At 47.1% G+C, this 27,820-nt stretch overlaps 1 protein-coding gene across 3 annotated transcripts in view; it reads left to right on the top strand.

The window, feature by feature from the left end:
* LOC117401958 (calmodulin-regulated spectrin-associated protein 3) overlaps window positions 1–27,820 on the top strand; it is a 73,153-nt gene that overhangs the window by 30,695 nt on the left and 14,638 nt on the right. Inside the window, exons 3-7 of one of the 3 annotated variants that reach the window (XM_059007134.1) lie at window positions 16,832–16,996; window positions 17,985–18,068; window positions 18,802–18,834; window positions 24,991–25,038; window positions 27,160–27,298. In XM_059007134.1, coding sequence (XP_058863117.1) covers window positions 16,832–16,996; window positions 17,985–18,068; window positions 18,802–18,834; window positions 24,991–25,038; window positions 27,160–27,298 — 469 coding nt within the window. The remainder of the gene's footprint in view (window positions 1–16,831; window positions 16,997–17,984; window positions 18,069–18,801; window positions 18,835–24,990; window positions 25,039–27,159; window positions 27,299–27,820) is intronic. The other 2 variants (XM_059007135.1, XM_059007136.1) reach the window with 2 other exon arrangements.

The raw sequence follows: 27,820 nt of genomic DNA, 5'->3' as shown, positions 1-27,820 counted from the left end.
AACTGTGGTAAATCCCTAGTATAGCCATGGGAGAAGCATGGTAAAACTGCATGTATTACACTCCATGTGTCCTCTGGCTGTCCTCCAGTAGATCTCCAGTTATAGGGTCTTGTTTTAAATTTAGAAAGTCCTGTAAGTGTTTCAGCTCAGGGTTTGATGTGCTGCTGTCGCAGTGCTGTCAATCGACTCTTTCTTGTGATGTTTGTTCATCCAAACTGTACTGTGTTGTTTAATCGCAGGATACAGGATATGGAATCCCAATGAACATGAACGGAGGAGAGACTCCCTCTTGTCATGTAATGCTCCTGCCCTTGCCACTCAATACAATGGCAATGCAATAGTATAAATTAGTCATTTAGCAGATGCTTTTATCCAAAGCGACTTTGTGACAGGCTGGCTGAGGCGGGTGACGTCAGACCAGAAAAAGAAACCACAGCAAAGGCTGTTCTTGCGGGGCCGAGACGCTGCTGCGCTCAGGGTTATGAAATAATACACACTTTCAATAACAAAACAAACAAAACAGCACGAGGGCCCAAATAAACAAGCACTGTAAACATAACACAAAACACATACCGTGCTGGTACAGCCATCCGGTAGGTAGCAGTTGCTTTCTGTATTTCATGCATATATCTCTCAAAACACCGTCTCTGTTTGTCTCTCTCTCTCTCTCTCTCTCTCTCTCTCTCTCTCTCTCTCTCTCTCTCTCTCTCTCTCTCTCTCTCTCTCTCTCTCTCTCCCGTTCCTTCTCCCTCTCCACCTCATTCAGTCACTGCTGCCGGTTTTTATATACGTGACCGTCTCCAAATTAGCAATAAATGAATTAATCTGAAGATGGTCACATTCTACACGAGTTTAGTATGGGATGGGGAATTTTAACCCCATCCATGCTCCAAAAATAACAAAAACATTCTCTTTTATAAACTAAACAATACGTTTTAAATAATAATACAACAAATACAAAATAATACACGCACACACACAAGGGTGGCGTGTACCCTGTCACAGACTTACAGAGACTAGGAGGTGAACCATGCATCACAACTACTGCTGCAGAGTCACTTACAGTAGGACCTCGCTCTGCAGAGTCACAGTAGAACCTCGCTCTGCAGAGTCACTTACAGTAGAACCTTCGCTCTGCAGAGTCACTTACAGTAGAACCTTCGCTCTGCAGAGTCACTTACAGTAGAACCTTCGCTCTGCAGAGTCACTTACAGTAGAACCTCGCTCTGCAGAGTCACTTACAGTAGAACCTTCGCTCTGCAGAGTCACTTACAGTAGAACCTCGCTCTGCAGAGTCACTTACAGTAGAACCTTCGCTCTGCAGAGTCACTTACAGTAGAACCTCGCTCTGCAGAGTCACTTACAGTAGAACCTTCGCTCTGCAGAGTCACTTAGAGTAGAACCTCGCTCTGCAGTCACTTACAGTAGAACCTTCGCTCTGCAGAGTCACTTACAGTAGAACCTTCGCTCTGCAGAGTCACTTACAGTAGAACCTTCGCTCTGCAGAGTCACTTACAGTAGAACCTCGCTCTGCAGAGTCACTTACAGTAGAACCTTCGCTCTGCAGAGTCACTTACAGTAGAACCTTCACTCTGCAGAGTCACTTACAGTAGAACCTCGATCGCTTAAAGTAGGACCTTGGTTTGACGTCTCATCTGAAGGGCGGGATTGTAGTTCTGGTCCCTTGATTGGATGGATCGACAAGTTCCAGTTCTCAAGGTAATCGGTCTCAAAGAAGCCCATTGCATCTTATAGTATTTAATCCGCAGGCCTTAATTCCTCAGAATTAAGGCTTGCTTCTGTTAGCCAAGCCAGTTGACACCGTTATTTTCCTGAGATTTAAGGCCATTGCATCCCAGATTAATTTCATTATTCTACAAATATTAATTTGACAAGCACATACATTTCTTATTCTACCAAATTATCAATGACAGAAACATGGTGTTTTTTTTTTTAATGTAACTGCATCTAACATTTAATACGATGCTGGGTCTGGTAACAGATTGCCATTGAAGTGCCACTGTCTGTCAGCATTGAAGTGCCACTGTCCGTCTGCATCTGTGAAAAGGAAGTCAAAGTGTTAACTTGAATAGTTGAGTAGGCTGGGCAGAGACTGTGCAACAGCAGCCCCCTCCTCCTGCCCCCCCCCCCCCCCAAACACACACACACACACACACACAAGTGCCTGAGAAGAACCAGAACAAATTGCACCGTATTTCATTGAATTGCTCTGAATTACACAGACAGACGGTGGAAGAGGGGGAGGAGGGGAGAGAGGGAGTAAAAGTCACATGAGGTGAGGTTGATCTGCAGCCGGGTTTCTTGCCTGGTGCCTGCTGGGATTGCCCCCGGCGTGGAGGGCTCTGCGATGATACAGATGAATACGTTAACTGAATATGTTAACTGCGGCTGAACGATCTGTCTGGATTGTCTGAGGAGACAACAAAGGAGGGATGGGTGAAATGGGACCAGCGATGCTCCCCTCCCCAGTTTCTTTATCCATTAACCCTTAATGTCCTGGAGAAACACAGGTACAGTGGTGGTAGTCCAGGACAGGACTCTTTATCCTAGACTGCCATGTCTTTTATTGATCCAGTCACACAGACAAAAGATTACTTAATGATCAGGGCTGAGGCAGACCTTCACACCGTCCTTTAAATTATAAGCAGCGGTGTGCTGAAACTCGGATTCCCCCCCAAGTAAGAAATATATAAGAAATTTGAAGCGGTTAGGTATTCATTAAATGGAATACATTTAATAGTTCAGTTTCACTAAAGGTCTTGTTTTCATGACATATCAGTTGCATTTGCTAGTTTTGCAGCATATTTTCACTGTCAGTTTACAGCCTTTGTACCACAGTGAAAATGTCAATGCCCCGGATGAGAGGAGAATTCGCTTCCAATCAGCTTTTAAAACACTTATTGCTGAATCTATTTGTCATTGATTGGTACTATATTGTAAAGGTGAGGGAAGGGAGGGGGGAGAGTATCAGCACATAATGATGAGAATGATGTCAAGAGTAATAGAAATTCAAAGTGATGTTTTTGCAACAGCAGACAGATAATCCTGTGGATTTAGTTCTCAAGGGGCAATCTGTCTGATTCGGGCCACGTTTAATAAGGCAGTGCTGCACATTTAAATAACGTTAGCGGTGAGATGAAGCCAGCGAGGTGTGGGCTTTGTTCCTGATTTGTGACGTTTTGAAATGGGAAATCTCTTCTTGCAGTGGTGCTGGTGTCACAGAGACCGACTGATGTGTCTCTGTTTTGCTGAAGTTTCCTGGCTCTCATGCATAATTTTCTATTAGACGCCCTTCCACTACTCCCAGGCTCAGCAAAACGTCCTGCGCTCCAAATGACTAGAAATCTGGAATCGCATTCTGCAATGGAAGAGAAATGAGAGGCAGTGATAGTGATGCAACCGGCTGTGGTACGGTGTAACCATATAGGCAGAACAGACGGCCGCCTAGGGCGGCAAATTGAAGGGAGAGGCAAAAATGGTACATAATTACATTTTATACTCCACATTTCTTTAGTCGAAAAATGTTCAACATCTTAGATCACTGTTTCTTGTTCTGCTGATGTCACTTGCTGATGTTCCAGAACCATATCATGAGCAGTGGTGTAGTCCTAAATCTGGAAGTACAGGAACGCTGGAAGGGCGGGGTGATCATGCCGCTGCGGTGTCACGACGCTGGGAGGGCGGGGTGATCATGCTGAAGCGGTGTCACGACGCAGGGAGGGCGGGGTGATCATGCCGACGCGGTGTCACGACGCTGGGAGGGCGGGGTGATCATGCCGCTGCGGTGTCACGACGCTGGGAGGGCGGGGTGATCATGCCGACACGGTGTCACGACGCAGGGAGGGCGGGGTGAACATGCCGACGCGGTGTCACGACGCAGGGAGGGCGGGGTGATCATGCCGACGCGGTGTCACGACGCAGGGAGGGCGGGGTGATCGTGCCGACGCGGTGTCACGACGCAGGGAGGGCGGGGTGATCGTGCCGCTGTGGTGTCACGACGCAGGGAGGGCGGGGTGATCATGCCGACGCGGTGTCACGACGCTGGGAGGGCGGGGTGATCATGCCGACGCGGTGTCACGACGCTGGGAGGGCGGGGTGAACATGCCGACGCGGTGTCACGACGCTGGGAGGGCGGGGTGATCATGCCGACGCGGTGTCACGACGCTGGGAGGGCGGGGTGATCGTGCCGACGCGGTGACACGACGCTGGGAGGGCGGGGTGATCGTGCCGACGCGGTGTCACGACGCTGGGAGGGCGGGGTGATCGTGCCGACGCGGTGTCACGACGCTGGGAGGGCGGGGTCATCGTGCCGACGCGGTGTCACGACGCTGGGAGGGCGGGGTGAACGTGCCGACGCGGTGTCACGACGCAGGGAGGGCGGGGTGATCGTGCCGACGCCGTGTCACGACGCTGGGAGGGCGGGGTGATCGTGCCGACGCGGTGTCACGACGCTGGGAGGGCGGGGTGATCGTGCCGACGCGGTGTCACGACGCTGGGAGGGCGGGGTGATCGTTTTATATCTCTGAAATTCTCAGATGATTGTCCTGGAAATCGCTAGATATGTAGCTAGTTGCTTTTGACAAGAAATCTCGCCAAGTCAGCCCTTAAAGTCACTAGATTTGGCGGGAAATTCGCTAAATTGGCAACACTGCTTGAAGGCACAGAAAAAAATATTTGATTTCCGCACGGCTTATTATTGACTTGACACAACAAGGAAAAGAGATCGCTTCATTGGTGCCCAGGCACTGAAATTAGAGCGCTTGTGTGCCATTTAAGCATTTTCATAACACATCGGTAAAGATTCTTAAATTCTTTAAAGTTAATTCTTAAGTCAAGGATCTGCCTATAGAAAAAAGTACCAGAGGATTTACTGAGCATGATTATATGATCACTAACCTACATGTTAGATACCAGTTTTATAGTCGTTAAGGAACGTAATACAGTACTGTACAAATAAGGTGCAATGAAAATACCATGTTTTTGAAGTAACCTGCGTATCCTGTATCAATTGTTATTTATAACTCTAAGCTCATGCATGGTTGTAGAGTCCATTGATCATAAATATTGTCATTGTAGAGCTGACAGTAGATGTACAAAATCCCTGTACAAAATGTGTCCAGGTCCTAATTGATTAATTGATAGTCAATTACACCTGGCTACCCACATGGTGTAAAAGAGAAGCCAGTCTCTGTTTTGGGGCTGAGATGGTTCTGGCTTGGGGTGCATCTTTATTTTGCATTTAGTTTTGTTTTAAACCTTTTTGTTTCTTTATCTTTTTGCTTAGAAAAGTGTGTGAGAAGCACTGAACTGCAGCCTTCTGCCTCTGCTGTTCCTGCCTCTAGCCAGTCTTGACTGTCCAGCTACCCTAGCACACTGGCCAGCAATGCAATTCATACAAACTGCACACCACTGGCAACTCCCCTAGGGTGAAATGATCAGGACTGAGTCAGCAGCAATTTGAACAGCTAGGCAATCAGACAATCAGACCCCTGCAAAACCTGCTCCTCAACAGATCAGAGCAAAAGCAGCCTCCCTTCAGCTGTGTCATTACCAGAACAGGTTATTTCAGTGCGTTTGGTATTCCTTGCTAAATGTTTAGTTTTGCTGCAGTTAGTTATTATTATTATTTATTTCTTAGCAGACGCCCTTATCCAGGGCGACTTACAATTGTTACAACATATCACATTATACATTATTTCAATTTTTTTTTTTTTTTTTTTACAGATATCACATTATTTTTACATACAATTACTCATTTATACAGTTGGGTTATTACTGGAGCAATCTAGGTAAAGTACCTTGCTCAAGGGTACAACAGCAGTGTCCCCCACTGGGGATTGAACCCACAACCCTCCGGTCAAGAGTCCAGAGCCCTAACCACTACTCCACACTGCTAGTTAGCCCACACATTTAGAAATATTATAATCATGGAAGCCCTCAGGCCTAAACCCTGTGCAGGAAGTTAATGTAGGAAACCAGGGCAACCTAAACCAGGGCAATTTAAACCAGGCCAGCCTAAACCAGGCCAATTTAAACCAGGCCAATTTAAACCAGGCCAACCTAAACCAGGGCAACCTAAAGCTCCGTTTCAGCTGCCCAAGCATTGTTCTGAATTCTCAATGAGGTTAAAACAGGTTAATTCAGGTCTGTGTGTGGAAAATGGGTGGTAAAGCACTGTGCTGTTCCAGTGACTGCCCTCCCCTCCCTCTGCAAGCAGGTTAATTCAGGTCTCGGTGTGGAGAATGGGTGGTAAAGCACTGTGCTGTTCCAGTGACTGCCCTACCCTCCCTCTGCAAGCAGGTTCATTCAGGTCTCAGTGTGAATGGGTATAAAGCACTGTGCTGTTCCAGTGACTGCCCTTCCCTGCTCAAAACAGGAAAAGACGTTGAGGGTCTTGTTTTGAAAAGCTGAGATGTATAAATCTAACCTTGTGTACTAATGGAGAACCAATATTACATTTTAAACAAACAGCAGAGGAAGCTTAATTATTTAATACTAACATTTGATTTTTTTAAGTTCTCAACAAGAAAACATGTGATCTTTGCATGCACTTGTGAACAGCAGCCATGGAAACAGCCTAATTCACTTCCAGGACCAACCCAACCAGGACCGTGCAGTGCAGGGGGGTGTCTGCCTCTCTGTGTGAGTTCAGACAGGGGTGGGGGTCCCATCTGTGCCGGGGGATTGAGTTTAGACTTCAGCTTTAGCAGACATGTTTGAATATTTGGCTAGTGCAGGATTAGCATAACGGTTTGAAACCGGGTATTTTCAGGGATTTACAAATATATTAAAGTGGGTCAGTCAGCAGCAGCCGGAGGGAATCGGAATCGCTGTGTGATCACTAGTGTCTGTCCTGACTGCAGTGCCGTGGTGCAGAATGCTAAGGAGCTTCTCCACTCGGTGTGGACTGGAAGGAGCTGTGGGGGCGTGTGTATATTCTGTGTTCATCGTGGTCTGTGTTTATCTAGCTCTCTAACCCATTTGTACTGTCTAGCAGTAAGTTGCATTTTTCCTAATTTTAAGTGCAGAGCACATTGTTTTTATACATGTGTTTGCTTGTTTCTCTGAGTGCCTTGTTGAATTGATCTGACAATGTGTACACGGCTTCGTATTGATGAGAGCAGAAAACGGAGACAGTAACAGATTTTTAATACACCCCCCCTCTGCTAAGTAGATGGGCTGTTTGCTAGCTGAAATTGTTCTGGTTTGCCATGTTAGGCAAACACTGCACCAGTTCCTCATAATATTGTTAGGACTGCTTTATTCTTCATGTTTTTTCTTGATTTGGGGACCCCTATGCACTGATCATGTCCGTCTATCTGTCTGCTCTTTACGTGGCTGACACGCTTCATTTTTGCCACAGACTTGTGTCACACACTCCTATCCTCTTGGGTTGCATTTAGCTATAATTGGATAAACAGATGTTTTTTCGTACTGTGCGTGTATATGTGTGAGTGTGCTCTGGTCTTGTTTTATCACATACTGAATTGTGGTTCCAAAACAAAAGCACCCCTACTTGGTACAGTGCAGTATCCCACTGCTATTCTGCTTCCCAGGCGATCAGTCCTGCTTTATGTTAAGCTGCTTGACTGACCGGTCTGTGATCCTTTGCGTGGGGTGTGGGACAGGACGGACAGGACAGACAGGACGGACAGGACAGACAGGACAGACAGTGATGCCATGGGGCTGGTCCCTTGCTTCTCTTCTCCTCAGTCCCAATGGGAGGAAATTCATTTCAGAAGTGAAATTAAACTAGGCTCGCTGTGGTTCATGATCTGCTTTGACAGACTGGCACAGAACAAACAGTATGTGTGTGTGGGGGCGGGGGGGTGGCTCAGTTTTCAGACTTGGTTGCAGTTCATCATGATGGAAAATCTGCAGTTTTTGGATTCAAGACAATTACAAAAGGATAGTAAACATAGTGCTTAACAGGCTGCTTTGTTCTTTATTGTAACTTTCCGTGCCTGGCATTTTAACCCTGTCACAAACATTTCCATGCATTCCAGAGTGCTATCTTTATTATTGCAATCAAAGAAACTGCGTGCATTGCCAGACAGTTTCTGCCAGCACAGTTTTCAATGCATGAACCCAAAACTGAAACCAAGCAGGCAAGCAAGCAAGCAAGCCCTTCATACCAGTAACGTTTTACTAGATTTTTAACAAAGGGATAAAAACAAATATCCTACTGTACCTACCTGCCTACCTCCTGGGTCTGGTGACAACAAACCAATATTATATGAACGGTGGCAGTGTGTGCTTCTTTCTTTCTTTCTTTCTTTCTTTCTTTCTCTCTCCTCCCACAAGCAGAGACAAAGGGAGAGGAGCTGCTGCATTAATTGCACAGTGCTTTTGTTTTGTCACATAAATTACTGCTGTTTAATGAGGCCTGAGTACAGTTAATATCTTCCACCAGCTCTGCTGCACCCAGTCCTCAATGAAGTCTATTATTATGGAAAACGATCAGGAGCCAGGAGTTTGAGCAGGGTTAGAAACGCACTAGTCCTGCTGCATTCAGTCTTGTTTCAGAGCTCCCCTTGTTCAGGTATATCATTGAAATCACCAGGACCTGGAGTTTGAGCAGGGTTAGAAACGCACTAGTCCTGCTGCATTCAGTCTTGTTTCAGAGCTCCCCTTGTTCAGGTATATCATTGAAATCACCAGGACCTGGAGTTTGAGCAGGGTTAGAAACGCACTAGTCCTGCTGCATTCAGTCTTGTTTCAGAGCTCCCCTTGTTCAGGTATATCATTGAAATCACCAGGAGCCAGGAGTTTGACCGATCAGGTCCCTGGTAAATCTGAACTGATCACACTTCTCATCACAGCATGAAAACGTCACACCTGTGTCTGTAGGTTTTACTATTAAGCCAACTAATAAATAGTTGATGGAGGTATAAGGGAGGAACAGTTTTCATTTAGACCCAGAAGTCGATTTGAAACCTGGGTTAGAGATGAAAAGCAGAGCCTCTGTACAAACCCAGCCCTCTGTGAGTGAGTCGGCGCGATGCCCTGGTCTGGCATAACCTGCGTGGCAAAAAAAAGAAAGAAAACCAAAAGAATCTAAAAACCGATTCTCCCCGGAGGAGTGAAAGTGAGGAGAGAGGGACTTCCATTGTTCCGAAGTGGATGTAAAGGAATTGAACTCTTGGGTAAATTATTCTTAACTTCAAAATGTTCAGTCAAGTAGACAAACTCTTCGACGTAAATCCAAACACTCCCTGAAACGTTTGTTTATTTGACTTCTAGTTCTTATAGGCTTACCTTAGCATTCGTATAAATCCCATTGCTGAGATTGCTGAAAGTAACCAAATCAAGGAGACAAGCAGTCAACTAGAAGATGGCACTAGCCGAAATGTGTGTCTACTTGGTCTTCAGAAGTTTGTGTGGAGGACTATTTTTCAGCTTTGATCAGTTATAACATCCCAGGCCTGAATTAGACAAAAGGTCAACACTTAGTCCTTCAGATTGCTCAGTCACACAGCCCTGTCCTCTTTTCATCCCCTTGTGGCTCGGTCCCAGCAGACTTCCTGAATGGAATGAGGGGGAAGTGAAGTAGACAAGCCCAGCTCTGTCAGACTCCAGGCCCCTGTGAGGAGGTACGTGTGGAATTGGAATAGCACTAGCTGAACAGCACTAACGTCATTGTCTAACGAGTGCCGTCCTTATTACTGTGCTGTGCCTGGCCCATCATTAACCCTAAAGCTAGGGGAACACGGACACTTTTTTTTTTCAGGACCAGTGGCTTGAAACCTGGTTCCAAGATACAGGGAAGCAACTTTTGCTGTATCAAACTCCAAGTCTCCCCTGGTGTAGTAGTGGGAACCAACCAAGACGTAGCTTCACTGTAACATATGAGCCTCCAGCGTTTTTCCTCCAGGTAATGTGGATTTCCTATTGGCCCTGTGTTCAGCTTATTTGCAGCCTCCCTGGTGCATCAGCACACGCTATGCTGGAGATGCTGGCTCCAGAGATCAACCAAAGTAGCCGACGGCATCAGGGAACAAGTTCAGAACTGTTGGGTGGACTTGATCCGTAAAGGTGCTAAGTAACTTCGGCATTCGTTTGGCCTTCCAGAGTAATCAAGGGACGCAGGCTATACCAGGAGAACACGCCCCGCACCAGGCTATACCAGGAGAACACGCCCCGCACCAGGCTATACCAGGAGAACACGCCCCGCACCAGGCTATACCAGGAGAACACGCCCCGCACCAGGCTATACCAGGAGAACACGCCCCGCACCAGGCTATACCAGGAGAACACGCCCCGCACCAGGCTATACCAGGAGAACACGCCCCGCACCAGGGTATACCAGGAGAACACGCCCCGCACCAGGGTATACCAGTAGAACACGCCCCGCACCAGGGTATACCAGGAGAACACGCCCCGCACCAGGGTATACCAGGAGAACACGCCCCGCACCAGGGTATACCAGGAGAACACGCCCCACACCAGGGTGATGCCAGGTCCAGTTGGGTAGATGGATCCTAATAAAGTTACAGTGGTCTGGCTTAGTGTCACTGACTATTATTATTATTATTATTATTATTATTATTATTATTATTATTATTATTATTTTTATTATTATTAAATGGTTTGATGGCACAGCCTTTGCGTTTCAGAGTATTTTAGCTTGCAGTGCTGTTAAAGGAAAGGATAAACTGCTTGGGTTTGTGTTTTGAGGACCCAGATAAGAGGGAGGCAGAGAGCAATTGAAATGTGATTGTCAGGGCTTAAGAAACTGCAGTGGGTTTCAGACGTCATTAAAACTGCATGCAGTGAAGTAAGTAAGTGTGTGTGTGTGTGTGTGTGTGTGTGTGTGAGTGTGTGACCTTGTGTGAAATCAGTGGGGCGTCACCAAATATTCATTTTTATCTTGCAGCCAGAATGAAGGACTTGGTTCTGGTCAGAAAATAAATCAACTGGCCTAGGCCGTGATTCAAGAAATTCAGTTTTTATTATTATTATTATTATTATTATTATTATTATTAATATTGTTATTATTAATAATAATAATAATAATAATAATAATAATAATAATAATAATAATAATAATAATAATAATAATAATAATATTTTAACAGTTCAGATGTCTTCTAAAAGCCAGATCAGTTTTGGGGTTTAGCATCGCACAGTATAATCACTCAGGTTCATTTAAGCACAGCACAGTTCCCAATTGGAATCTGAGAGCCAGACTCTGGTCCTTGTTTCACACAGAGTGGTGAGGGGACGGGACTGGTTACTTAGTCATGTTGTTGATGTTGAATCATGGACTTCCTTTAAGACCCGATCTTGACACAGTTTGTAGATCAATCAGCTGCCAGGAACCGGACGGACGAGCGCTGATGAGCAGAATGGCCTCTTCTCGTTGGTAATCTATAGCCCTCAATGGCAAGCAGGGTTTTGGCACATGTTTGATCACACAGTTGCTTTGGTTTTTCATTCCGAGTGAGTGGGTTGATCCCCTGGAGCTAGCTGCTGCTGCTGCTTCTTTGTGAATTCGGCACATTCACACAGAGATTTTCAACACTATTAACTCCAGATTAGCACTGAACTTGACAGAAAACAAACACACACACACACACACACACACACACACACACACACACACACACACACACACACACACACACACCGGTTATGTAAGTTTTACACAATTTCCCTGCAGTTTTAATTCACGTGTGCAGAGAGGCAGGATTGAGAGACGGGCTGTCCCAGGCTGGTATATCTGAGGAGGGGTTACCCTGTCACAGATCTGCTGCTTCGTCGCGGCTCTTCCACTCATTACCCACAGCCTCTCTGAGGGGGCAAGCTGCTTACTGCCCTGTCCTGCACTGCACTAGCAGTAATTAGTTTGGAAGGAGGAGAGAGGGGGGGAGGGGGGAGAGGGGGGAGGGGGGAGAGGGGGGGAAGGGGGGGAGGGGAGAGGGGGGGAAGGGGGGGAGGGGAGAGAGAGGGGGGAGGGGGGAGGGGGAGAGAGGGGGGGAGGGGAGAGAGAGGGGGGAGGGGGGAGGGGAGAGAGGGGGGGGGGGAGGGGGGAGGGGAGGGGAGGGGAGAGGGGGGGAGGGGGGAGGGGGGAGGGGAGAGGGGAGAGGGGGGAGGGGGGAGAGGGGAGGGAGGGGGGGGGGAGAGGGGAGAGGGGGGAGAGGGGAGAGGGGAGAGGGGAGAGGGGGAGAGGGGGGGGGGGGGGGCTGATCAAAGAAAGGCACCCCCCTGCCCTGGAATCTGAGCTCTGCTAAGCTGAGTTCTGGACAAACTTCTTCCTTGTACTGCAATAGTGCTGGCCTGGCTGGACTTGAGGGAGCATTTTTCTGAATCCTCTGTGTATTGAGCTTGGTGTAGGCTTGGCACATTACCACTGAGGCCTGTACAGTAGCTATGCAACTCAAACACTCATCTCTTACAGCAGAGACATTGGAGCTTAACTGTGAGTATACCCTTATTTCATAACACGTGCAGCAGGACCTCTCTGTGCACAAAACAACCCATAGTACACTAAACACAGTGCGGTGACCCTAATACTGTGCAAACCTTCTGAAAGAACGCTTCTGTAGTCTGCAGTGTCCTCCCTGGATACTGTCCTTATTGCCACAGTCTCAGCAGTGCTTTTAAAAGGGTACCCCGATGAGATCTGTGTGTTTGCAGGTGGTGTTAGTGAATTACTGTGCTCCGTCTAGCTGGTGGATTTAGTGCTCCCACCCCCCCGCTTCCTTCCTAGATTCCTCCCTTATAAAAGTTCCCACTGAAAAAAGAATAGCAAAGTACAATAAATAATAGTGAAAGCATACGTACGCATTGTAAAGCAGAGAGGTGTGGTAAAGTGTATTAAAGCATAGGTAAGCATTGTAAAGCACAGATGAGTATAGTAAAGTGTAATAAATTACAGTTAAAGCATAGACAAGCATAAACACGGTGAACTATGGTAAAAGCATGGTATAAACATGGTAAAGGCATGGGAAAAGAGTGGGACATGTTTCTAAGAGCTGTGCTGTGTCATCACTGATTATTATGGGATGCACTTTGCATTGGGTAGGGAACAGTGCAGAGTTAATGATTAGACTGTGTGCTGCTAACCTGGATTATTCATTAGATCAGGAGGAATTCCCTACAAAAGAGAGAAGTCTCAGTGTGTGTGCATGTGCGTGTGCGTGTGCGTGTGCGTGTGTGCGTGTGTGTGTGTGTGTGTGTGTGTGTGTGTGCGTGATAAGGAATCATTTTCACTGTGATCTCACCTGCCCCAGGTGTGTGGAATGCAGGATGTTTCTGGAATTCTGCGAACGTGTTTGTTTTATTTACGATGTTTGTTTTGTGAGACATAGGGAATCTACAATGGGCTGGACCTTTGGGATCAGATGTAAAACGAGTTGAAGGGGTTGTTTGTTTTTTCCATGGGTTAGTTAATTGTAGTGATTTTACCTCATGAATACTGTGAGTGTGCAGAGATAAGGGTTTGGACACCTGAGAACAAACTGTCTTGTAAACAAGGAGTTCTGAATGGCAGGACGAAGGCGCGCTGCTTTAGAAACTCTTTACAAGGGCATCCCCAGAGAACGTCTACTTGTATCCTTTATATTCAGTTAGAAAACCATTAGAATTGCAACCGCATCAATGCAGCAAATACATTTCTCGGAGGTACAGCTCTCAACACCCCCATCAAATTTTGAACACTGTTTGTTTTTGAAGTCATTTGTGAATTTGACATTTTTAGATGCAGTCATTTGTAAATTCTGCTGTAGAAAGAAATTTTGAATGCGGATCAAGCAGCCTTTGTTCAAATATTATTAGGTAAAAGTATAACCTATAGAATATTGTGTAGGGTTCTGCACGATGCAAGCTAATATCCAAGTTTATAAAACGTTCTGTAAAACGTTTTATAAAATATCATTTAAATCAGCTTGTATCTTCCACAGCACTCTACTGTATTTGATATATTTTTAATAATATATAGTTAAAAAGAATAATTCTCATCACATCACTGTCAGGGTCTGCTGTATATAATAAAGACATTTCAGAGGGCTGTGTCGCATCAATATCAGGGTCTGCTATATATTATAAGTAATTTCAGGGGGGTTGTATCGCATCAATGTTAGGGTAATTGGATACAATTATTTCAATGGGGCTGTATTCATTAACCCTGCAAAATGTAGACCTGCACAATCTATACTGTGTATTCATCATTTTCAATCACCTAATGACTCGGTGCATTCCAGTAATAGCACTGATCAAGTGCCAGTAAAAAAATCCTGACCTTCCTGAACACGAGGTTAGTCAACTCCAGGACTGTGAACTCAAGTGCTGCTCTTCAACGATCCGACCGGCTTTCAGAAGAATAAATGAACCTAACCCTCACCGCGGCACAGTTTAAAAGATAAAATAACGATAAAAAAAAAAAAAAAATCAAACTAATATTGTATGCGCTTTAGAGAGCAAGTAACTGCAAGTCCACCCCCGTCCACCACGTTATCTTTGTATGTTGTCATTGAGAGCTCTGGATTGCTACAATATTTTGAGTTCTCATTTTTCTCTGTATCTGTGTTTACCTGGCTTTGAACTTGCCTGGAGAATCCTAACTGCCTAGCACTGAACAGGCTTCCTCATTCCATCCAAACCAAGAGACAATGTGATCTTAAAACGCTGTTGCATGGGTGTGTGTGTGTGTGGGTGTGTGTGCTCCTTTCCTCTGGTTATTTGCACTAGTTATTGCACAGTGTGTGTGTTTTGAGTGTCTCTGCTCCTTTCCTCTGGTTATTTGCACTAGTTATTGCACAGTGTGTGTGTTTTGAGTGTCTGTGCTCCTTTCCTCTGGTTATTTGCACAGTGTGTGTGTTTTGACTGTGTGTGCTCCTTTCCTCTGGTTATTTGCAGTAGTTATTGCACAGTGTGTGTGCTCCTTTCCTCTGGTTATTTGCACAGTGTGTGTATTTTGAGTGTGTGTGCTCCTTTCCTCTGGTTATTTGCACTAGTTATTGCACAGTGTGTGTGCTCCTTTCCTCTGGTTATTTGCACAGTGTGTGTGTTTTGAGTGTGTGTGCTCCTTTCCTCTGGTTATTTGCAGTAGTTATTGCACAGTGTGTGTGTGCTCCTTTCCTCTGGTTATTTGCACAGTGTGTGTGTTTTGAGTGTGTGTGCTCCTTTCCTCTGGTTATTGCACAGTGTGTGTGTTTTGAGTGTGTGTGCTCCTTTCCTTTGGTTATTTGCACAGTGTGTGTGTTTTGAGTGTCTGTGCTCCTTTCCTCTGGTTATTTGCACAGTGTGTGTGTTTTGACTGTGTGTGCTCCTTTCCTCTGGTTATTTGCAGTAGTTATTGCACAGTGTGTGTGCTCCTTTCCTCTGGTTATTTGCACAGTGTGTGTATTTTGAGTGTGTGTGCTCCTTTCCTCTGGTTATTTGCACTAGTTATTGCACAGTGTGTGTGCTCCTTTCCTCTGGTTATTTGCACAGTGTGTGTGTTTTGACTGTGTGTGCTCCTTTCCTCTGGTTATTTGCACAGTGTGTGTATTTTGAGTGTCTGTGCTCCTTTCCTCTGGTTATTTGCACAGTGTGTGTGTTTTGAGTGTCTGTGCTCCTTTCCTCTGGTTATTTGCACAGTGTGTGTGTTTTGAGTGTGTGTGCTCCTTTCCTCTGGTTATTTGCACAGTGTGTGTATTTTGAGTGTGTGTGCTCCTTTCCTCTGGTTATTTGCACTAGTTATTGCACAGTGTGTGTGTTTTGAGTGTCTCTGCTCCTTTCCTGTGGTTATTGCACAGTGTGTGTGTTTTGAGTGTGTGTGCTCCTTTCCTCTGGTTATTTGCACTGGGACAAGCCGGTCTGTTATTGCACAGGCTGCGTTTTCCACCTGGTCTGGCCGCTCTCTGACTGTGCACTTTCTCAAAGCCATGATAGGAACAGGCTTGCATATTTAACTGCAGGGCACCTTAATTGCATTAGGAGGCTCAGTGAAGCTAATCCTGTAATGATGTTACTCCGCTCTAACACAGCCCAAGACTTACATGCACTCTTGAGCCCTTTATAGCTCAGAACCAGCCATGATGCATTGGGCATATACATACATATAACATGCACACATACCCTAAGATAATTGTTACAGGATTATTATTTATATCCTGTGGATGGTGGTGTGTTTTTTTCAGGATGCATTTCCAGCCCATGACGGGATATGTATGTACGTTAAGCAGTGTTTTATTTCGTATTTTCTTCTCCCTCGCTGGGTAGGTATTTCTGTGCATTTCATTGCTCTCTGGCAGTGATGAGTAAGCGTTGCAGTGAAAGTAGGTTAAGAGTGCATGTGTTTGCCCGGTATTGAATTGCCAAGCATTCTGGATTTTTGCTCACCGAGCAAGGCTGGCCTTCCATTGCATTAAAACAAAGGGAGGGAGAGGGGGTGGGAGGGGGCATGGCCTCATCCTGGCTCTGCAGCTACAGAGACCCCTAGTGGAGGCTTTGGGAACTTCTTGTAAGCCACTTAACTGTTTTTACAGCAAAACCCCTGAGATATTAATGAAGCTCATTAAACTGCCAGTAAAACCTCAAACTGCTCAGCAATGGAGTGTTGCTGTTGTTGCTGCTGCTGTTGTTAAGCAGCTCACAGAATGAATGTAAAACTTGGACTGGCTCACACTGCTCTGCAATTGGAGTTGTTGTTGTTGTTATTATTATTCTTATTCTTATTGAACTCGCAGAATGAATCTAAAACCTGGACTAGCTCGCAGTGCCCTGCATTGGGAGTCTTGTTATTATTTAGCTCACTGACTGCAGGTTCAAATGAGAATTTAAACTCACTGCGTCTTTCTTGCTATTTTTTCTGTCTCGGTTGCAGAGCGCGCACCTGGCTGTGATTGACGCGCTGATGTCAGCCTTTGCCATGGAGACGATGAGCTCAGTGAAGATCAGCGTGGGCGGGGTGGAGACAGACAGCGGCTCTGCCCCCTCCAAGCTGCAGCCAGTCCCCTGGGAGTACGCCATCCTCTTCTGGGTAAACAAGGTAAGGCCAGCACCCAGACAGTGCAGCCAGACTGGTCAGCATCTCCCCTTGTAACAGGGGAGGTCTGTGCAGCCAGACTGACCGCCATCTCCCCTTATAACAGGGGAGGTCTGTGCAGCCAGACTGGTCAGCATCTCCCCTTATAAGTGGGGAGGCATTTCAACCTTCTAACCCTTCGAGGTACAAGGCATAAATAATTATACTAACTTTCTTATTTTTGCAATGAGGTGTCCGAAAGGGTTAAGATTACAGACAGGCTGGATCTGGTCACCCAAATGGTCAGTTTCCTCCTCGTGATACCCGAGTCACTCTCAAATGTATTTTAAGAAGAAACCGTTTGAACAACAAGCACTAAATTCCTTGTGTACCTGAAGGGGCTACGAGTATCTTTTTTTTTTTTTTTTTTTAAAGCTTTTAAAATTTCTATTGGCATGTTGTTGCTCTGAAAGAAACAGTTTATAATGCTAATAAGAATCCATGCAGCTGTAACAATACTAGTAGTAGCTATAACAGTAATAACAGTAATTATAGTCTTACATATGGAACAGTTAGAATAGTAAGAATGCATATAGTATTAATAGTAACAATAATACCTGCTTGATTAGCCCCAGTGTGTAGATAACAAGCTCAGGTGTGTCTGAGTAAAACCAGGAATGGATCAAACTGCTGTGCAATGGATTTTCATCACTGTAGTAGGTATAATAGCAATAGTAATAATAGTAATTGTAGTAATAATAATAATAATAATAATAATAATAATAATAATAATAATAATAATAATACTATTCACAGTAACAATAGACTTAGAAATGGAAATGGAAGTAGTAATATAAGTTATAATACTATTAGTTAGTAATTCTAGTAATAGAAATTGTGATGGTGTTAGTTAGTTAGTAGAAATAATAATATTAACAGTGATGCTGATGCTAATACTAGCTGCCCCAGCTGCGTGTGTTCAGTGACACGTTTCTGTCTCTCTGTCTTCCAGCTGATCCACAAGTTACAGGAGGGCACGGAGCGAGAGCAGACACACAGATACCCGCCGGGGACGGACCTGCAGACACAGCCGTCGGTGAGGCCCGGCCCGCGCTGCTCCACATGGGGGGTGGGGTGGGGTGGGGCATGCTGGAGCATGTGTAGGGGGGCACGGGGGCACGCTGGAGCATGTGTAGGGGGGCACGGGGGCACGCTGGAGCATGTGTAGGGGGGCACGGGGGCACGCTGGAGCATGTGTAGGGGGGCACGGGGGCACGCTGGAGCATGGGGAATTAACTGAATGGGTGATTCGTTTGTGTGGGGGGGGGAAAGACCTGAAAGGACTTCAGAGTATTGGGTTTAAGAAAACTACTTAAGAAAAAGTTAAGCGGATTCCATTCTACTCAAGAAACATTCAAGGTGGGAAATACCTGTGTTTTATGCAACTAGCCACTGGTGTTGGTGGACCTGTAGGGGGCGCTTTTGAGACAGGCCACTAATGGGGTCTCAACAAGCCCCCTTGCCCCTCACAGAGTGCCCCGTGTTCCTGCCTTAGTTAGCATATCTTTTTTCATTATTAAAGTGCTCAGGTCTGTGACAGCATGCGAAAGGCTGTGTCTAAACGCTAGTCTGAATTTGAGGAAACTTTGCAAGGAGGTTCCTGTTATAGTACCGTGAATGCCAGCATGGAAAATCAAATCCGAGGTTATCCTTAAAATAAAAAATAAAAACAACGGCGGTGAAAAGTCTTGTGGTTGCTTCTAACGCCTGTCGTGTTTTCTCCTTTCCACCTTGACCTTTGACCTCCCTCCTTGCTTCTCCCGTGGCAGTGTCCAACCCGCTGGTACTGGAAGCTTGTTCCTGTAAGTTCTGTCTCTCTCTGTCTCTGTCTCTGTCACCACTCTAATCTTCATTACACACACTGCGCATCCTTGATAAGCTACCTGCTTCCCCCCCCTGTGTGCTTTCAGTGGTGTGTCAGCAGCAGCAGCAGCAGCAATGTTTAAATAACGATAAGCTGGGCAAGGAGACTCGAGGGTCTAGACTACTGCTACATAATACATAGCACCACAGACTGTATAGTACCACCTCTCGAAATATCTCACCCCTACTTGCTTCTGGCTTTGGTTTATTCCTTTCAAATGAGCCACTGTGGGACGCCTGGGTGATACCAAGTTAAATTTTGCAGGGTAGTTCAAGAGTAAGGTGTGTGGATATATTGCCTTGTGGAAAGCCTTTTTGTGTTCCTCTAGTACAAAAAACAGACAGACTTTGACACTGGAACATCTGTGGAAGTGTAAAATATTGAGCCTGCATAGATGTAATTAATTGTAATGTATGTTGTATGTAATGAAGAAGAAAAGTGATTTATTGTAATTTGAAGACAATGTTGTAGCTAATTATTAATATAGTGAGTTTTCAGTTATCAGCTACTTTTCTTCATATATTGAGAACACAGAATTGAACAGCGTTTCCATCAAAACCAGCAAACCTCTCTCTATTCGAGGAGAATCAGGATCCAACAGGTTACTCATCAGTGACAAGAAATACTTCATGAAGAAGTAAAGTCATTGATTAACTGAAAACTCACTATTTTAATAACTAGCTACAATGTTTAGGCTTTCGTCTTCTTCAGATAGCATGGTAGAGAGAGCCAGGTATCCAGGTAGCGTGAAGCCAGGTAGCGTGAAGCCAGGTAGCGTGAAGCCAGGTAGAGCGAAGCCAGGTAGAGCGAAGCCAGGTAGAGCGAAGCCAGGTAGAGAGAAGCCAGGTAGCGCGAAGCCAGGTAGAGCGAAGCCAGGTAGCACGAAGCCAGGTAGCGCGAAGCCAGGTAGAGAGAGCCAGGTAGAGCGAAGCCAGGTAGAGAGAGCCAGGTAGCGTGAAGCCAGGTAGAGCGAAGCCAGGTAGAGCGAAGCCAGGTAGAGAGAGCCAGGTAGCGCGAAGCCAGGTAGCGCGAAGCCAGGTAGCGCGAAGCCAGGTAGCGTGAAGCCAGGTAGCGCGAAGCCAGGTAGCGTGAAGCCAGGTAGAGCGAAGCCAGGTAGAGCGAAGCCAGGTAGAGAGAGCCAGGTAGAGAGAGCCAGGTAGAGCGAAGCCAGGTAGAGAGAGCCAGGTAGAGCGAAGCCAGGTAGAGCGAAGCCAGGTAGCACGAAGCCAGGTAGCGCGAAGCCAGGTAGAGAGAGCCAGGTAGAGCGAAGCCAGGTAGAGCGAAGCCAGGTAGAGCGAGCCAGGTAGAGCAGAGCCAGGTAGAGCGAAGCCAGGTAGAGCGAAGCCAGGTAGAGCGAAGCCAGGTAGAGAGAGCCAGGTAGAGCGAAGCCAGGTAGAGAGAGCCAGGTAGAGCGAAGCCAGGTAGAGCGAAGCCAGGTAGAGCGAAGCCAGGTAGAGCGAAGCCAGGTAGAGCGAAGCCAGGTAGAGCGAGCCAGGTAGAGCGAAGCCAGGTAGAGAGAGCCAGGTAGAGCGAAGCCAGGTAGAGCGAAGCCAGGTAGAGCGAAGCCAGGTAGAGCGAAGCCAGGTAGAGCGAAGCCAGGTAGAGAGAGCCAGGTAGAGCGAAGCCAGGTAGAGCGAAGCCAGGTAGCACGAAGCCAGGTAGCGCGAAGCCAGGTAGAGAGAGCCAGGTAGAGCGAAGCCAGGTAGAGAGAGCCAGGTAGAGCGAAGCCAGGTAGAGCGAAGCCAGGTAGAGCGAAGCCAGGTAGAGCGAAGCCAGGTAGAGCGAAGCCAGGTAGCACGAAGCCAGGTAGCGCGAAGCCAGGTAGAGAGAGCCAGGTAGAGCGAAGCCAGGTAGAGAGAGCCAGGTAGCGTGAAGCCAGGTAGAGCGAAGCCAGGTAGAGAGAGCCAGGTAGCGCGAAGCCAGGTAGCGCGAAGCCAGGTAGAGCGAAGCCAGGTAGAGCGAAGCCAGGTAGAGCGAAGCCAGGTAGAGCGAAGCCAGGTAGCGCGAAGCCAGGTAGCGCGAAGCCAGGTAGCGCGAAGCCAGGTAGAGCGAAGCCAGGTAGAGCGAAGCCAGGTAGAGAGAGCCAGGTAGAGAGAGCCAGGTAGAGCAGAGCCAGGTAGAGCGAAGCCAGGTAGAGCGAAGCCAGGTAGCGCGAAGCCAGGTAGCGCGAAGCCAGGTAGCGCGAAGCCAGGTAGCGCGAAGCCAGGTAGAGCGAAGCCAGGTAGAGAGAGCCAGGTAGAGCGAAGCCAGGTAGAGCGAAGCCAGGTAGAGCGAGCCAGGTAGAGCAGAGCCAGGTAGAGCGAAGCCAGGTAGAGCGAAGCCAGGTAGAGCGAAGCCAGGTAGAGCGAGCCAGGTAGAGCGAAGCCAGGTAGCACGAAGCCAGGTAGAGAGAGCCAGGTAGAGCGAAGCCAGGTAGAGCGAAGCCAGGTAGAGCGAAGCCAGGTAGCACGAAGCCAGGTAGCGCGAAGCCAGGTAGAGAGAGCCAGGTAGAGCGAAGCCAGGTAGAGAGAGCCAGGTAGAGCGAAGCCAGGTAGAGCGAAGCCAGGTAGAGCGAAGCCAGGTAGAGCGAAGCCAGGTAGAGCGAAGCCAGGTAGCACGAAGCCAGGTAGCGCGAAGCCAGGTAGAGAGAGCCAGGTAGAGCGAAGCCAGGTAGAGAGAGCCAGGTAGCGCGAGCCAGGTAGAGAGAGCCAGGTAGCGTGAAGCCAGGTAGAGCGAAGCCAGGTAGAGCGAAGCCAGGTAGCACGAAGCCAGGTAGCGCGAAGCCAGGTAGCGTGAAGCCAGGTAGAGCGAAGCCAGGTAGCGTGAAGCCAGGTAGCGTGAAGCCAGGTAGAGCGAAGCCAGGTAGAGCGAAGCCAGGTAGCACGAAGCCAGGTAGCGCGAAGCCAGGTAGAGCGAAGCCAGGTAGAGCGAAGCCAGGTAGAGAGAGCCAGGTAGAGCGAAGCCAGGTAGAGCGAAGCCAGGTAGAGCGAAGCCAGGTAGAGCGAAGCCAGGTAGAGCGAAGCCAGGTAGAGCGAGCCAGGTAGAGCGAAGCCAGGTAGAGAGAGCCAGGTAGAGCGAAGCCAGGTAGAGAGAGCCAGGTAGAGCGAAGCCAGGTAGAGAGAGCCAGGTAGAGCGAAGCCAGGTAGAGCGAAGCCAGGTAGAGCGAAGCCAGGTAGAGCGAAGCCAGGTAGCGCGAAGCCAGGTAGAGCGAAGCCAGGTAGAGCGAAGCCAGGTAGAGAGAGCCAGGTAGAGCGAAGCCAGGTAGAGCGAAGCCAGGTAGAGAGAGCCAGGTAGAGCGAAGCCAGGTAGAGCGAAGCCAGGTAGAGCGAAGCCAGGTAGAGCGAAGCCAGGTAGAGAGAGCCAGGTAGAGCGAAGCCAGGTAGAGCGAAGCCAGGTAGAGAGAGCCAGGTAGAGCGAAGCCAGGTAGAGCGAAGCCAGGTAGAGCGAAGCCAGGTAGAGCGAAGCCAGGTAGCGTGAAGCCAGGTAGAGAGAGCCAGGTAGAGAGAGCCAGGTAGAGCGAAGCCAGGTAGCGTGAAGCCAGGTAGAGCGAAGCCAGGTAGAGCGAAGCCAGGTAGAGCGAAGCCAGGTAGAGCGAAGCCAGGTAGCGCGAAGCCAGGTAGAGCGAAGCCAGGTAGAGCGAAGCCAGGTAGAGCGAAGCCAGGTAGAGAGAGCCAGGTAGAGCGAAGCCAGGTAGAGCGAAGCCAGGTAGAGAGAGCCAGGTAGAGCGAAGCCAGGTAGAGCGAAGCCAGGTAGAGCGAAGCCAGGTAGCGTGAAGCCAGGTAGAGAGAGCCAGGTAGAGAGAGCCAGGTAGAGCGAAGCCAGGTAGCGTGAAGCCAGGTAGAGCGAAGCCAGGTAGAGCGAAGCCAGGTAGAGCGAAGCCAGGTAGAGCGAAGCCAGGTAGAGCGAAGCCAGGTAGAGAGAGCCAGGTAGAGCGAAGCCAGGTAGAGCGAAGCCAGGTAGAGCGAAGCCAGGTAGAGCGAGCCAGGTAGAGCGAAGCCAGGTAGAGAGAGCCAGGTAGCGCGAAGCCAGGTAGAGCGAAGCCAGGTAGAGCGAAGCCAGGTAGAGAGAGCCAGGTAGAGCGAAGCCAGGTAGAGAGAGCCAGGTAGCGCGAAGCCAGGTAGAGCGAAGCCAGGTAGCACGAAGCCAGGTAGAGCGAAGCCAGGTAGAGCGAAGCCAGGTAGAGCGAAGCCAGGTAGAGCGAGCCAGGTAGAGCGAAGCCAGGTAGAGAGAGCCAGGTAGAGCGAAGCCAGGTAGAGAGAGCCAGGTAGCGTGAAGCCAGGTAGAGCGAAGCCAGGTAGAGCGAAGCCAGGTAGAGCGAAGCCAGGTAGAAAGAGCCAGGTAGAGCGAAGCCAGGTAGAGCGAAGCCAGGTAGCGTGAAGCCAGGTTGTTGTTGTTTACTTTTGAAAGTTTCAAACTCAAACTACATCATCAGTTTGCCCAGCTATTTCTATGGTTCTGCCATCTGAAGAAGGGGAAAGCCGAAACGCTGGTGCTAAATATTAAAATAGCGCCTTATTTTTAAGAATTATTTTTCTTCATCATTATGTACTATATAAACTGTGTGTGTGTGTGTGTGTGTGTGTGTGTGTGTGTGTGTGTGTGTGTGTGTTCAGCATAGAGGCGTGTGGTTTTTTTTTTCATAGTCAGTGTACAAAGTGTTTCCCTTGCAGTCTAATACAGCCTAACATTCCCACTATGTTAATGTTGAAAAGAATAACAAACGGTTGGAGTGTCACGCAATCCCACCATCCTCTCCTTTATCGGACTCTTTCTCTGTCCAGTAACGTTTCCATCAGTGAAGAGAGCTCATTAGTCCTGACACACAGTAGTGCCCTGTCTCTTAGACCATTGCATTGGGTTTCCTGACAGTACATTAACTCAACACATTGACGCAGGAACTGTACTGTCAGTACCAGGTCTCGCCTCCCAACAATACTGGCCAGACAGATTCGATGAGTGTGCAGATAGAGCTGCTCACCCGCGGAGGTAGAGCTGTACAGAGTAAAACCCTTCAGGCAGTCTTTAACAGCACTGATGATGGAGATTGACTCTCTCAGATATCCAGACACACAGACCCCTCTTCACAGTCTGTGGGGTCTATTGTAATGACCTAACCAGTGACACATCTAAATAACATTGCTCTTAAACTCTGTTAAGCCAGCTGCCTGTGATTTACTGACCCGCTTATTAACATTACCACATACAATAAAAAAAATAATTAAAAATACAGTGAAAATGAGGCTGTAGGCTGGTTTCTGCTTTATTGAAAGGTGAGTCACGTTTAATTTGTGCATAATTACTTGTACGACACACCAGAACATTAGTTTTTAAATGTTTTTAAGTCTCTTTGAACTGCCTGGCTCTTCATACTAATTATATCAGCAGGCATACTCCTTAACTAAATAGTTTTCATTTTTGTGATCTAAACCCTTCCGCATCTAAATATAACATTATTACATATAATTAAAATAAAGTAAAACCTGAGGCCACCTCAATTTAAAGATCATCTCACAGTTAACGCCACTTTCTTTACTGTCCTGCATTTCTCCTGTTGACACCAATATAAACCTGCTTCAGTATTCATGCCTGTGTTAATGACCTCTCTCGTGAGACCAGCATGCTGGAAAAGCACCGTCTGTTTTCGAAAGCTCTGAAAACTCGGATGCAACGTGCTGGAACTCTTTTTGCCACTTGATTTGGATCAGTTATGACATTTTCCTTAGACCAAAGCTAAATAAACAACAGATAGAATGGTTAACCTTTTCAATCCAGTGTTTACTAGCCAAGTAAACTGACTAAACTGTTATGCTCACATTTCCTTGGTCCCTGGCCTTAAGAGTGTACTGCGAAACGAGGTTTGCGAGAAATCACTTCAAAATGTTTTGGTAGGCAGGTCTGCCGCTGTTAAAGTAGATCTGGTTTAGCTGTAATCCAATGAAATGAGCTAAGAGAGCAGCAAAGGGGTGTGTGTGTGTGCGTGCGTGTGTGTGTGCGACACTGGGCCACGGCCCTGTCCCCACGCCCCGTGCCTCCTCCTCCCCTCCCCCTGTTCTCTGGTGGCTCAGGCTGCGTTCGTGGCATTTACCGCTTCTCCTTTCTTTGCCATTGCATCCAGCATGCCATCGCTTTTTGTTTGAAGGAGTCTGGAAATAAGCCTCCTGTGGTAACGTATTCTCAATTAATTCGTTTCTTTGGAAGTACTTCCCTTTTTTTTCATTTTTTGTTCTTTGGGGTCTGAGACCGATTTCTGATTTTTTATTTATTATTATTATTATTATTATTATTATTATTATTATTGGTTCTAATGCATACTGTATTATTCCTTTTCAACCAAGTACATAGTATAGGTTTGCCAAAGTTCTACAGAACATGTCTTTTACAAACTCATGTCTTTTACATTGTACAGTGTGCAAAAAACAAACACTGCCTGAATAAATGTATGTTTGAGGAAAGTCTGACAGACAGTCTCCTTTTTAAAAAAAATAAAAATAAAAAACCAGGAAAACTCACAATGCATTCTTTTCTGTTAACTGGTATTGTGTGAAATATCAATCTGGAGCAGACAGCTATAGCACTGTAGCCTCTGAGCAACTCAAATTGAGTTGTCGCTTGTCAGTATTAATCTAGAACCACTGGAAGCAACTGGGGGGCTGATATGGGGCTCCTCTGCAAATAACAACAGGTGCAGTGAACCAGGGAAGCTTGCTGTAAACACGGTTACCTTAAATACTCAGTGCCCCGCGAGCACGCTGCTCGGTGCCCCCGCGAGCACGCTGCTCTGGTGCCCCGCGAGCACGCTGCAAGGCAGCCCTGCACAAGGAGATTAGATCTGCCAGTGCCCGGGCCTGCCTGAATCACAGTGACCAAAGATAATTTACCAAGGGCTGTGCAGATACCCAGTCTGAGTGATTCTCTTTTTAAAAGCGTGTTGATTAAACAACACAAAACAAATCTTTCTCTCCTTTGCCCTCATCTCCACCACAATGATCAAATCGGTGCTTCTCTTAAAGTGTGATTTTAAAGTGTACTGATCAGAAGTGTATGCGGTGGTGTTTCTATATCAGTTAGGAGGGCAGCCCCCCGTGACTGCTACACTGTGTGTGAATGGCAGTCGTTGTGATCAGAAGTGGGGGGATCTCACTGAACACAACAAAGCAAGAAAAAAGAAATGACAATATTCAGTCCTAGTAATAGCTTTTCTTTGGAATAATACAGTATCGATCTTGCTTTTTCCTTTTTTCCATAAAAAAAAAAAAAATTGAAATAATTTCTCCCATGCCGTTTGGTGTCTTGCAAAGCCTGCTGCATTAACATTACATCATGAAATATGATTTCCTTCCATGGCGTTGCATGCTGAGGCAGGCTGGCTGTCCTTTGTGATTTTGGAATGCTCTTCAGCGCTGTTAGTGGACAGCACTGTCTGGCCTGTGGTTCTGTGAGCACTGTGGTTCAGTGGTGTGTGCTGGTGTCTTCAGTGTTGCTGTGATACACAATAGAAATGAACCTGCACTGGGGCTCCTCATTATAAACAAATCAGATATTCAGGGGGGCAGTGGTTTTCAGACTGGGAGGTCAGGGGGTGTGAAATGTAAGAGGGTGGGGTGGGGGAGAGCGAGCATTCAAGAAGTTTGGATCCTCTGCTGTAATGCATGCACTGTAGATAAGATGAATGCTCTAGTCCCAGTTTCTAGTTGGAGAATGCTTCAGATTTGAGTCCAGTGCAATCCCCTTCATTTTTAGGATTAAATTCGCCCTGCTGCACCCAGTCCTGGATTTGTTTGAGCAACTGAGCAATCAGGCTGCTATTAAATAAATGTTTACTCCCTGTAACGTCATGAACAACTCCTATTAGTAAACCTGGGGACTTATTCGTGTTCTGGTAAGTGTGATCAGTTCAGATTTAGTAGGGGCCTGATTGTTCAAACTCCTGTCCATCTCAAGGATATTCCTGAACAAGGGAAGCTCTAAAACCCAGGACCAGGTGAGCGGGGCTAGTGTGAGTTTCTAACCCTGCAGTGTAGTTCAATAATGGCCATTGCATATAAGGGATAAATACAGATGTCCAGTACAAAAGGGTGGCTGTTTTAAAGAGGCTTACTGGTCCCTCATGATTACTGGGAGTGCCAATTATTTATGCTTGGATGCTGTGTAATGTGCACTGAAAGCAGTGCAGATTTAAATTAATTCCCAGTTGAAACAAACCCCCTGGATTTGGGTTCCTCAGGGATGGTACGCTGTGCTGATTTCTTCCACCTCTCCTCCCGCTCCCTCTCTTGTTGGGCAGATCCGCTACAGGAAGGATAAGATGATGACCAAGCAGACGCCCACCTTCCCAGCAGTCACTGGGGTGAAGGACCTCTCAAACGGATGTGCCATCGCTGCGGCCGTCCACCACTACTGCCCTGATATCCTCCACCTGGAAGGTAGAGTAATGATCCCTTTAAGACCTGCCTAAGGCATACACCTTTAATAAATGCCACTGATTTAGCCCCTAAAAAAATAGGAACAAATAAGAATAAACCTTTTCAAATATTGACCCTAGTTAACCCTAGTACAGTAGCCAGGGCTACAGCTGGAAATTGATAGTTGACTTAGAAGAGAGGGAAGGAGTCACTTTACAAAGAGAGTGGTGAGGGGATGGAATGGGTTACCTAGTCATGTTGCTGAAGGAGACTCTTCTTCACACGGAGAGTGGTGAGGGGATGGAATGGGTTACCTAGTCATGTTGCTGAAGGAGACTCTTCTTCACACAGAGAGGGGTGAGAGGATGGAATGGGTTACCTAGTCATGTTGCTGAAGGAGACTCTTCTTCACACAGAGAGTGGTGAGGGGATGGAATGGGTTACCTAGTCATGTTGTTGAAGGAGACTCTTCACACAGAGAGTGGGGATGGGATGGAATGGGTTTCCTAGTCATGTTGCTGAAGGAGACACTTCTTCACACAG

The sequence above is a fragment of the Acipenser ruthenus genome, chromosome 34 (genome assembly GCF_902713425.1).
Source record: "Acipenser ruthenus chromosome 34, fAciRut3.2 maternal haplotype, whole genome shotgun sequence".
Lineage (NCBI taxonomy): Eukaryota > Metazoa > Chordata > Actinopteri > Acipenseriformes > Acipenseridae > Acipenser > Acipenser ruthenus.
This window is presented reverse-complemented; position numbering and strand designations above follow the sequence as displayed.